This window comes from Acanthopagrus latus, chromosome 10 (genome assembly GCF_904848185.1).
Source record: "Acanthopagrus latus isolate v.2019 chromosome 10, fAcaLat1.1, whole genome shotgun sequence".
Taxonomy (NCBI): domain Eukaryota; kingdom Metazoa; phylum Chordata; class Actinopteri; order Spariformes; family Sparidae; genus Acanthopagrus; species Acanthopagrus latus.
In genome coordinates, this window is record NC_051048.1 from 12,854,470 (window position 1) to 12,867,006 (window position 12,537).

Sequence of the window (12,537 nt, forward strand, 5' to 3'; positions counted from 1 at the left end):
TTGAATGCCTTTATTTGATTGGGTGCAGCAAATAGAAGTTCTATACTACTTTCTCTCAGATGATCATTCTTCTGTCCTTTATTTTTTCAGATTCCTTTCTTTCCTCTTCGCCTGTATCTCTCATTCAGTCTCCTCAAGGCAAGTGTATGGTTCTCTACGCTGCTCGCCTGCTCTCTCCCTCTGTCCTGTACTCTCTCGCTGGCCTGCTGCTGTACTGCTCTACTTCATCCCTCTTTCTAGTGCCCCTCTCCTGCTCCTAAGAGTCCAATAAAAATAGAACGAACCAGCAAAGAGATCCAACAAAATAGTGAACTCAGGTCCTAACCTCAGATCCTAACCCCAGGTCCTTCCCGGCTCGACCGGTCTTTGCTCGCCCCTCCTCTGACAAACCTTGTCATGCAATTCCTATCTGTTTCCAACGCTGCTGATCGGCAGTTGCTTCACTAATTGTAAGTTAACCAGGCAGCACAGCTACTCCTGTTTTCAATGACATATGGCGGTGGTAACTGCTTCTTCACCACCCCCAGCCTGCAACTTGAGATGATACCTTACAAGCTATTGCTGTATATAGCTGTCTTGACCTATTGATAGGTTTCATTGTTAGTTTGTTTGTGCTGCAGGAAATTAATCCATGCTGCAATATTCTATCCAACAGAGCATTTACGGATATATATGACCCATTTTGAATGAAGTTCCTCAATCTCGGCTTTTACTCTGCTATATCAAGTCCTTTGACAGACACCAAGAATTAGACCTGTAAAACCTTGCCTCTGCAGCTGCTAGCAATCTGATCCATTTCAGTCTTTACTGCTTGCTAGTGAACATTATTTAGGTCAGCAGCACTCACTGTAGGTTCAAGTTAATCCCAAGATTGCCACCTTATTTTAAGACAGCAGAGAAGTTCAAGTTCACATTGTGCGCACAAGAGCAGAAACCTAAAAATGGATAAGGTTGGTGTCCCGTGGGGGTGGTCCTACCTTCCTGTTGCCCTAGTATCCGAGTCCCTCCCCCCCATCCCCCAGCTCCTGTAGAAGGGAGCCCTGGAGGATGAGTGGCACTGGAGAATATCATCCACCGCCCAGTGGCCTGGGCTTGCCATTGCCTGTGGCTGCTCACTTGCCCTCCACCCCACTATCTGCTTATGGCTTTGTAGGCTCTGTGCATGTCTCACATCCTTGCTTAAGCATTAAACAGTAGTTTTTTTGTTGTTTTTTTTTTTTTTTTTGGACCGGTTTTGCTTCATTTTTTCAGAATATTTTTGTGCTGTGTTTTATATTTTTCTCCCAGTTTTAGAAGTCTATACCTGTGTAAACAGATTGTAGCCAATACTGTGAAAGCAGTGTTTGTGAAATTGTTAGATACTAGGCTAGATATCGATAAGGGTAGATGATGTTATGAGCCACACAGTATTCTCAGGCACACATTACTATACATACTTATGTCACAAGCATCCAACCCATTCACTCTAAGGGAGGAATGACGGGACCTGACTGCACCCTGTGGAATTTGAACTCTTACTGACTCATCGGCTTCTCTGCAAAGATATCTGACTTGGCTTATGCATTACAGTGGTTTGGTAAATCTATGCAGAGTACCAATATTGGAGCCTTGGGGATTTAAATGTTTCATTGCAGTAAATGTTTTTGTTGAGAATTTGTGACAAAATAATCTCAGTTCAAGGTCCAGTTGTTGGCTTTTACTGAGCTTTTGTTGTACACACTGATTACAAGGTCAGGAATGAGATGTCATGTTCAGGTCAGAATCGGGTTTTGGGAATTGTAAATGATTGTTATACCCAGACCACATACGTAATCTCTCAGCTCCAGTTATTATTGCACAGAGGAGATTACATAAATTCAGACATGGGGGGGCCACTGAGGCCTTATTTGGCAGATGATACATGACTAGTGGCCCGTTGCAAAGCAAAGTTGTTGACCACTTCTGAACCATGTTCATGTAGTCCCTCTGAAAATTAAGGTTCTTATCAAGTAGCCCTAGCCCTGCCTAATATCCGTGGATGTATTCTCACTAGCTGTTTCGGAATTTGTTTACTAGCACAGAGCCAAAGGACTACAACACTGTTGATGAGATGGAAAAGTCCATTCATGTGGCCTAGTTTGAACAAGGCATTGTATTGTGGCACAGGGGAGGTGGCAGTCCAATCCAAGACAAAGTGGACCAGTCAGCTGGGCATCAGTGGAAAAGTCTGTGTCTATACGGGGGGGCGGGGGGGAGCATGGGATCATGCTCACAACACAGCAAGGTTAACTTGAAGTAGGACAAATTTGACCCTTGGATTAAATAAATACAAAATTCGAAAAAACTAGCAGAACCCCAAAATACTGCTTGCTGAGTAAAAGATCAGTCATGGTCATAAGAAGATTGAGGTTGGTGTACAGAAGTTGAACTGAGCAGCTGATGTTAATTTCCTTATATAGCTGTCAATTCCATCCATCAATGTCATGATGGATTGGTGGTGGGTGTTGAAAATAACATAGGCAACTATTGGTGCTGGAAGTGATTATGTGAATGTTGGAACAGTTGCTTAGAACATTTTTGGAAGTCCTGCCTGTGTAGTTTTGATAAATTGAAATAAAAATGTTTAGGTGAGCAAAAATTTGATAGGCAGGTGAATTCTGCATAGAATTGTTTCTGTGTTTGCATTCAGGTCGGCATTCCTAAAGATTTTTCAGTTGTTTTTACTTTGTTCAGTGGTCCAGCGGAACTCACCTTCTCTGAGGTTTTGGACAAAACACTCCGAGCTGTTGGAAATTCTTAAAACTGAAGTTTTGGGGTATAACATACTAGGGCTGACACGCAACATTAGGCTCCAGTTCCATCACGAGATCCCGAAACCCCTCCCAAAATGATACCAATTGCTATCTTGTCGGTGATGGCATTTTTACGACCTGGTGGCAAGGGGCCTGATGAAGCTGAGTGTGCCGAGTAGTAGGCAGTCAGGCGAGGTTGTAAACTCACTTGCTAATGTTGGCTTATGAGGTTGTTGGCTAGCAAGTGAGTCCATAGATTTGTTGCCATTGTAGAGTAAGACAGCTGCTTTATACAAAGTCGACAAACAGCTTTGTTAGTTACTTTTCCATCTACGGTGTAGAACCCTAAATACTTCCATACATTACTTCTCAGTACCTTTGATGTCCACTCAGGACGGCTTTGCTCACTAGTGCATTTTCATAGCAAACAACATAATGTACTAGCTGAATTGATAGGTCAGGGGTTAATACAGCGTGCAATAGGTCAAGCTTATTTAGAGCGCCCTCTGCTGGATCACAAGGCGAACTATTTCAAACAGTCTGTTCCACTTAAAGACTGTACATTTTGATTTGAACAGGTCATTACATTCAAATAAGAAAAATGAACACAAAATGACTTTCAAGCCTGCAATTGTATTGCAAGTCATATACACTTGCTATACAAATTACAACTGGCATGTATTTGATTTTGAAAGAATTATCATTCAGAGAGATTTCATTTCTTTTGCTGCTTCATTTGATCATTCAGATAAAGTTCCATACCGAGTGCTGCCTAATGGCAAATTTATTTAAGAGCAGCATGCATAAAAGTGAAGATACCATCCATTATACCAATTTGCCTTACTTTTCCATGATGCAATGCATGAATGCTTGGGCTGCAGCATTAAGGCCTTACTGTACAATATTAGAAGTGCATGGGAGTTGAGTATGTTGTGATTTATGTGACCACCCCTCCTTTTTCCTCTTCGCTGTCGTTCCTCATGCATGGCAATGCAGACAAAAGAGTGGTCCTGGGCTCCGACAAGCCCTGTGATGGTGTAGCAACATCTCTTCGCTTTCCTTCTCAACCTGGCTCATTCAGCCCTGGCAATTATGGGAGTGAAGCAGGGCCACCAGATGGACAACCGGATTCACCCATAAAGACGTCTCCTGTTTCAGAGCGTATAAAAGCACTGGAAGCTCTTGCTGCCAAAAAGAAGGAACCTGATTTTAGAAGCGATGGAGGTTTCTCTCACTTCAGAGACCGCCACCATGAAAAATCTCCCACCGAGACCCCAAAGTCTCCCACCGAGACCCCAAAATCTCCCACTGAAAAAATTACGGCAACCATCCAAAAAAAAGGAGGCTCTCCTGATCAGGAGTCACCAGACTCTCCTTTTGAAGTACTTGGAGATTTAAGACAAGTGGGTGAATTTGAAGAAACGGAAGAGTGGATGAAGGCACATTTACCTCCTGTGCCAGACTTTGCTTCTGTAGATCTAATTAAAGGCCCCCTGATGTCAGACAATGTTCCATCAAAGGAGAAGGAGACTAATATAGTTATACCTGATGCTCCTGCTGCCTTTGCTGGTGTCCCTGATGCTTTTATGGATTCTCCTATTGAAGCTCCAAAACTGATGGATGACCTAAGTGATGTACAGAAGCAGCCAAGTGTAGAGGAGGACTCAGAGTTTGACCTTAGCTTTTTGCCAACAGCCTACATGTGGGATCAGCAGGAGAAATCAGGTGCCCACTCTCCATCAAATTGCAGTTCAGTGCTTCCAGCTTCACCTGCACCTCCTGCAGGCTTTGACTCCCCTTCTCCTGCTGTCCCACCAGCTGGCACAGATGCCAAACAGAATGTATTGGATGACAAGAAGCCCACTTGGACTGGAGATCTTGAGCCCCCTGAGGCAAGTGAAGCGGACAGTTCAGGAGAGTCAGATGATACGGTCATTGAGGATGGTGTCTCAGTTCCCCCATCTTCTGATCCTGCAGCTTCAAATGATCCAATCACAACCCCTGCTTCCACAGCTCAGAATCTTCCTTCTGAGGACAAGGTGACCCCTCCACCAAAGTCTGAGAGGAAGCTAATGCAGGTTCCAACAATTAATGTTATTGAAACTGATGAGCCAAATTACAGTGATGAAGAGATGGAAATGGAGCTTGAAGCAGAGGAAGATGAGGATTATGAAGTAGTAAAAGACCCAGCCAAAGAGGCTCAAATTACCCCAGAAACAGAGACCATTGATGGTAAAAATGAGCCACCCAAACCACGTCCCTTAGAAACTGAATTCATGGAAGGCTACTCTCCTCCATCTTCACCAGTGGACTCTGATGCTGAATACTCTCCCAAACACAAGATACTTAAAACTCTTCCTGAAACATCAACATCAGAGGCCCCACTCAATCAAACTGATACAAAAGACTTCGCATCTGATTATTCCCAAGCACAAGCCGAAAAATCACAGACTTCTTCCTCCCCTTTCATAATCACAAATGAAGAGGTAGACTTCCCAGACAATGATGATGAGTGGTCAGATGAAGCACAAGATATCCTGGTCAAATCTTGCAAGACTGATCTTGCATTTGTGGAACAAACTTCGTACTCCGAATCCAAAATGGATGAAAAAAGCAACACAGCTGTAAAAGGGGCTCATATGGAGGAGGCTTTGCTTTCTAAAACCAGCTTCATGCAAGATGATATCTATGACAGACAATCCTTTGATTATGATTATGATGCATCCACTCCCTTGGATGACATAGATGACAAAGGGCTAAGCAATGCTAAGGAACGATTTCTTTCTGATCCATCTCAAATCCATGTTGAAACACTGAATGCAAGTACTGCACCAAATGATACCCTTGTTGAATGTCAAAATCTGGAAGATGTCACCTCAGTGAATGATGATGAAGCTTTCCCCAAACCAGTTGGTCAGCCATGTCTAAGAGATTATCCCCAAGACCCGTACTCCTCTTTCCAAAATGAGAAACTAGGAAGCATCAGTGACCAAGATTTGAATAAGAAAATGACCACCGCCACTGTTACAGATAACATGGCAAATGGCAAGTCCCTCCTGGGACAGAAAATGGGCTCAAATAGCCAGCAGGACACAACAAGCATCCCAGAAAGTGTCAGCCCTGGCACCTCAGTTTCTGAGCCTACTGATAGCTTTGTGGACTTCATGCGAGAATGCCTAAAATCGAGGCAAGATGACGATAAGGATGCACAACAAGGTGTTCCCTTAAAGACTGAGTTCTGCAAAACTGGTGTGCCTCCTTCCCATCCCCACCCAACCATGGTATTGGATCTTGAACAGGAACAGCTTACTATCAGTGCCCTGAAAGAGCTGGGCAGCAGTCAAGAAGAGGAGGAGGAAATGGTGTCTCTGCAGTCAGCAGTTGCTGACCAGGACAAAGTTAACCCCAATGCAACATCTATACAACAGTCTTCCTTTTCTTCAATTCCTACTCCTCAGTGTTCTCAAAGCAACCTTGTGTTTGACAGCGCTTATTCCAAAGAGGTTGAAGCCATCAACGAATTGGTGGCTGAAGCTTATCATCTTGCTGAGCATGTCTTGACAGCAATACTAACTCACTTATCAGGTAACACCTCTTTCTTTTGGGCAGTAGGCCTGCTAACCTCATGCAGTCACCTCAGAGGAACTCCTTTTCTTACTTGTACCTTGTAACTGCCTAAATCAGAATCAGAAATCCTTTAATGTCCTGCAGACGGGGAAATTTGTTTGTCACAGCAGTCTGGGAATTTAACAAAAACAAAAGCAGTAGCAAAATAGGCAACATAAAATAGACAATATAATTAAAAAGGAAAGAAAATAGAATCAGATTTACGTAAATACATATTTACATGATATAGTGCAAGAACATAATAATAATAATAATAATAATAATAATAATAATAATAATAATAATAATAATAATAATAATAATAATAATAATAATAATATAGTGCCTGTGCTCCTTTTCAAAAAAGTGTTTGCATAGCCTTTCTCTTAAACAGAGATCACACAATACAGCTGCGACAATAAGTTTATTAAACTTATTAAACTTTGCGCAGTGTTATGGAGCCAAAAGTGGGATGACACCTAACACAACAGAGTTGGCCTCTACTGTGATGCCACATAACCTCCTCCAGGGTGTTATTAGCACCTTTTTCTGGCAGCTCACTGATGCATACTTTCTGCACAGATGACAATTCAGTTCTGTTATACCTTCACTGCTGGCTCAAAGGCAAAACAACAATTCTCCCCTACTCCCCATTCGTACCTTTTGTACGAAAACCTTAGTTTCTAGTCCAGATTACTACAGCATTAAAGCACAACTGTGCTATACCAAAAGGCACTAAGGTAATTGGAGCAGGTGTTCTTGTGTCAGAATGTCTAAGTGCATGATGCAATAAAGAATACCACACACAGCTTTCACTGGAGAGACACACCTCTCAATGTTCAGGGACACCGCCTTTTGGTTTACACATAATGCTAAATGGCATTTGGAATGTAAGATGATAATATCATCGATTACCACACTACACAACCGTTCAAATTTAAGGAGATTTTGTCAAGTATAAGATCTGTATTTATTTAGCTACGATACACGATTTTTATATAGAAAGTCCTGGAGGCATGGTGATCACAGCAGTGATCAGCGATAATAGTATCCAAACCACAATGTAGTTTGCTATATTAGCACAAAGGCTGCATATGGTCAGGTGATCCCCACTCCATCTGAGCTTTTGACCCTCTCTTGCCCTCTGTCCTTTTACAGCCCTGCAGTGGTCCATTGACGAGAGAGTGGGTGGGGGTTTAAATATGGTGCCCAAGCATTGGTTTGCAAGAACCTTGGAAGTCACAGGTTACAGTGAATCCCCAGTGTCAGGTTTCTACTTTGATGCAGCTCTCCACAGCAGACTAGATGAAGACCATGACATGATGTTAAGGCATGGTACAAAAAAACAAAGAAATGCAAAAGTGATGGCATATTTTAAGGCCATCAATTATTTTGGTGCCATAATTTATACTCTAGTTTCAGGCAAGAGGCCATCTTGGTAAATTAGTGTGTTTTCAAGTCTTTCAGCCCTCACTTGTCCCATCTTCCTTTTTTCATCCAGGTCTAGCTGTGCACTTAAAAAAAAAAAAAAAAAGAACGAAAGAAAGAAAAAGGAAAAAAAAAAAGCTGTGTTTATAAAGGAGTGTAAGCACTACTTAACTAGCCTGTTTCCATGCACCACAGCTTACTGTGATAGATATTATGTATACTCTTCATTAAAAGTTGACCAGAGCAAGGGCAAAGTACAAGCTACTAGGTTTTATTTTTCAGGAGCAGCTAGTTCTGCAGTACACTCCCTTTCTCTGCAAACATGATTTCCATTCCAAACACATATGCACAGAGCCTGGTATGCAGACAGTAATCCTAACACATTCAGTGGTCTGTCTACATGTGTTGAATACTTTACCCCAGAGTTGGCATATCAGAGAACAGAGTGCTGGTGTTCTAGCAACCAAAAATAAGGGAAAGTGTGCAGAAGAGACCTAAGGAAATACCTGTACAGCTTTGTCTAATGCTCTAATGTTCATTGTTTAGTGAAGCTTGTTAACAATGCGCAAAATGTATACGTTGGTGTTTAAGAGGAAGCTCTGTTTTGTGTCGTGTTCTGTAGATGAGCCTGTGTTGTTGAATCCTCCCCCTACAGCCATGAGCTGTGCTATTTTTGTGCTTCTCTGCAGTGCTGCTCTACAACTGAGTAGGTTATTAGGCGGGGTACACTTGGCTAGGTGAGTTTGTTTCAGTTGGTGTGCATGTTGTCATGCTGAAAATGCGTGACACTTGCTGCATTGCCATCCAAGTTTTTGGTTAAAAGAACCCCCTTTTTGAAAACTTCTGTCAAACCCATCAAACCCCTTTTATCCCTGGGTCGGCCCGACAGTAGTAACAGGTATTTATTACCTTAGGCTGGGCTTGGCTGTGACGTGCACACCCATGTGTACACATTCCCTTTTCAGGCAATAACAGCTGTCAGGATTGGTAATGTGGTCGACAGACAGAGCATGGTTTGAACAGGCATAATGGGTTTTTTTAACATTGTAAAATAATTTAATTGCCAATTACTCAATTTGAAAATTTAGTCATCAAGACTGCTCATAATTTATCATTGCTGCCCATCATTGTTTTGGCCCTCCAACCCACAACTTTTTTTCATCAACGCGTTTTCAGAGAAAAACTTTAAGCTGCATTATAAATATGATCATTTCTTTTGACAAATAGGTCATATTTTTAAAGCTTACAGTCATCACCTTTTCCCTGCACACAGTAGAATAAGGACTCAATATTAATGTGGTGAATCATTTCAATTTGGGGTCCACCAAGCGCATGGTAGGGTTAGGCTGATGGAAAAAGTTCTCAAACCAATTTGATTTTTAGCCGACTGGACCAGACTATGCCTGTTTTACCACTATGTTTCGCATGATACTCAGAGTGTAGCGGCACCAAAGACGTAGTTTCAGAGATACGCTCTGTTAATTATGGGCATGTAATTTTTGAACCGAGACCCAAAATAGAGGCTAGTTCTTTACAGGTTAAGAAATGAAGGGTTTTCGTCACAGGAATACTAGAGCTGTAACGGATACGGGAAGTATATTAACAGCGTAATGCAGTAACTTTAATAGAGGAGCAGATCAAAACAAGGCTTTGAGTTGTCTCTGTTGGACTTCAGTTGAAGGAAAGAATAGCAGCACTGTTTGCACAACTCTCAACTCTACATCACAACAAAACATAGGGAGGCACTACCCTCTGGCGCTGAGCTAATCTAACTAATGGCATGCTGTTAACTCTGCCCACCTACAAATGCCTGTTCAGTCAGTTTGCTTAATCTCATACAGGCTTAAACGTGTAGACCAGACCGGACTGGCAAAACCAGAAACCTACCTACCCAACCTGAGCACACAGACCTCAATTTACTAAAGAGAGACTACAACTAACAATTGTTTTCAATATTGTTTACTTTAGTCAATACAATTTCAGAAAATTGTGGAACATTACCAATACTCCCAAGGTCCAGAGTCAAAGGTTTCATTGTCCAATGTCTATTTGTTCAGCCAGCAGTCCAAAAGTGAAAAATATATTCTAATTATCGTGACATTAAACCGAGAAAAGCATCAAATTCTCACATTGTAGAAGTTGCAACCAGAGAATGGCTGGCGTTTTTGCCTATTAAAGTACCTAAAAGTAGCCAATTGAATGATATTCATCAGCTCTATTTCACAGGATATGTAGAACAGTAACTGACAGAATATTTGGTCATTGTAATTTTGGGTAATGTGCTGTAGGCCAGGTACCAGTTTCGAGGGAACATTGGTCTGAAATGTCCACTGATGGGACTAGGTACGTTTATACCCAGTCGAAGACAAAATAGCATATGGCATAGATTCAGATAACACAAGGCATGCTTATGCATTTATTCTCATCACCAGTGGTGACTATCGTTGGGCGAATAGCTGTTAGTGATCCACCACTGTACATCATGATTTAAATTATCTATAATGGTGTTAGCAGGCCTGTGGTTGTGTGTGTCGCTTTAAGAGCAGCACAGTGAAAGCAGGCCACTGCGCCTCAGCAGCGAGAGCGCGGCTGATAGAGAGATAATGAACGAGGGCCGTCCAGCTCCGGCTGCCTCCCTGTGGGTACCAGCAGCAAAGCATGCTGGGAGGACGCACACACCCCTGCAGTGCAGGATGAGGAAACCCCAATCATTGTTGTCACATGAAAAAAACATCTCCAGGGAAGTCAACTTTGTTTCCAGCTTGCCCACCCTTCAGTTAATGTATTGAAATGGGAATTATGAATCATGTTTGTTAATAAACATTAACCGCTAAATTAACTTTTAGCAGCGCATTTTTAAGAAGTCAGGCAAGCCTGGTATTAAATGTAATGCAAAAAGTTGCTGCCCATATTTACTATGGTGCTGCACTGAAAGATGACCGAAGAGTGGCAGCACCATTAACTGAGTTTGGGTATTAATACCTTATTGGAGAGAGTCATGACAGCACTTTCTTTCAGACTGCTGTTCAAATTAGGGCTGCACAATTATTCAGAATTTATCAAAATTTCAATATGGCCAATTGCATCATTCAAATCGCAAGAAGCTGCAATGTATTGATAAATGTTCACTGTGTGACAAAACAGCATTATGCTTTCATTAACAGCAATCTTATCCTCCAGATGTAAAAAAAAAAAACATGTTTGGTACAAACTCCAAAAAAGTCTGTGCCATAAACAAATATGATGCAACGATCATGCCCACCAGTCATGAATCATTTTGTAATTTGTCAAGATAATCACATAATTTTTTTTTTGACCATATCGTGCAGTCTTACTGCCATACCCATATAATGGGCAGAAATCTCTGTGCACTCCATGAGGCCAAAGATTTAAAGTCAGAGGGGCTATAAGGGCTCACTTGGCAAAATATGGGATTTGAGCTTCCTGAAGCAACACAGGTCTCTCTCTGATTTGATTAAAAAAAAAAAGAAAGAAAGAAATTTAGCTGAGTAATATCCATTTCTAAAATGTGTGCTATCTACATTTTTGACTGTGTAATGGAAGTTGGTGTCCAACTACACAGGAAATAGCTGCTGCTGTTTTCAGTGTTCTATGATATGTGTGTTAAGATCCAATATAACGTGTGGGCCATTACAGTAGCTGGAGCACTGAGGCCTGAACTGTCCCTGAGGCATCAGTCCACATGGTTTCTCTACCACTTACACAAGGATTTTTTAAATACCCCCTTTTTGTCCACACAGTGGCAGTTTGAAAGTGCCAACTCATTCCTGCATTACATAACCACCTTGTATAGAGGTTGTCGCTTCTGCATGCATGATTCCTCACAGGACAAGCATACAAACATGAGACGTGCATCTTCAGCAGAGCCCCTTTCTCTGTTATTTTCAACTGCAGATGCCAACGGAGATTCATGTTTTAGTAGCCCTGAGTGGCATTGTGGAAGTTGTTTTTTTTCTTTTTTGGCTGATAAGTTTTGCAAGGCCAATAACAATATTCTTCCATTAGACCAACTCATTGCAAACAAATATCTGAATTCTCATGTTGTGACTCCAGCCTGTATTTATCTGCAGAATAAACAAGTCTTTTATGTAAAAACGATTTAGAGGGAAACCTTTCCTATTTTCTAATCTGCCCCTATTTTAAAGTTTATGTTGGTGTAAATTCACTGTTGGCCAGTTCTGGGCAAACCAATATCGTTCTAACCCCCTCCTTCCACCTCTCTGCAGTGAAGGATCTGATACACTGGCGAGACCCCAAGAAGTCGGGCTTGGTGTTCGGCCTGTCCATGCTGCTGCTGCTGTCGCTGGCAGCCTTCAGCGTTATCAGCGTCATCTCCTACCTGCTGCTGGCCCTGCTCTGTGTCACCATCACCTTCCGCATCTACAAGTCTGTTGTCCAGGCCGTGCAGAAGTCCAGCGATGGGCACCCCTTCAAGTAAGACCAAAGCCTCTCTAAAGATTCAACAGTACTTTACTTTGACCTTTTTCATACTTGTAGATTTGATTGACCTGGCTTTGGTAAGGCCAAAAATGTATGTTATTAGATTGATGCTCAAATTGGCAAAGAATTCAGTGTTTCTCTCAGGACAACTCTTTGTCTTGTGTGAAAACAGACAATGTCAATCTATGAACCCTTTTAAGCAAAATGGATTGTCAGTATTTTAAATTGCTCCCAACATTTTTGAAGCCTTAAAAAAGAAAAGTTAAACATT

At 41.8% G+C, this 12,537-nt stretch overlaps 1 protein-coding gene across 3 annotated transcripts in view; it reads left to right on the top strand.

Moving 5' to 3' along the window:
- rtn3 (reticulon 3) overlaps positions 1-12,537 on the top strand; it is a 31,598-nt gene that overhangs the window by 7,917 nt on the left and 11,144 nt on the right. Inside the window, exons 2-4 of one of the 3 annotated variants that reach the window (XM_037113056.1) lie at positions 91-138; positions 3,768-6,356; positions 12,053-12,260. In XM_037113056.1, the coding sequence (XP_036968951.1) occupies positions 91-138; positions 3,768-6,356; positions 12,053-12,260 (2,845 nt within the window). The remainder of the gene's footprint in view (positions 1-90; positions 139-3,767; positions 6,357-12,052; positions 12,261-12,537) is intronic. The other 2 variants (XM_037113057.1, XM_037113058.1) reach the window with 2 other exon arrangements.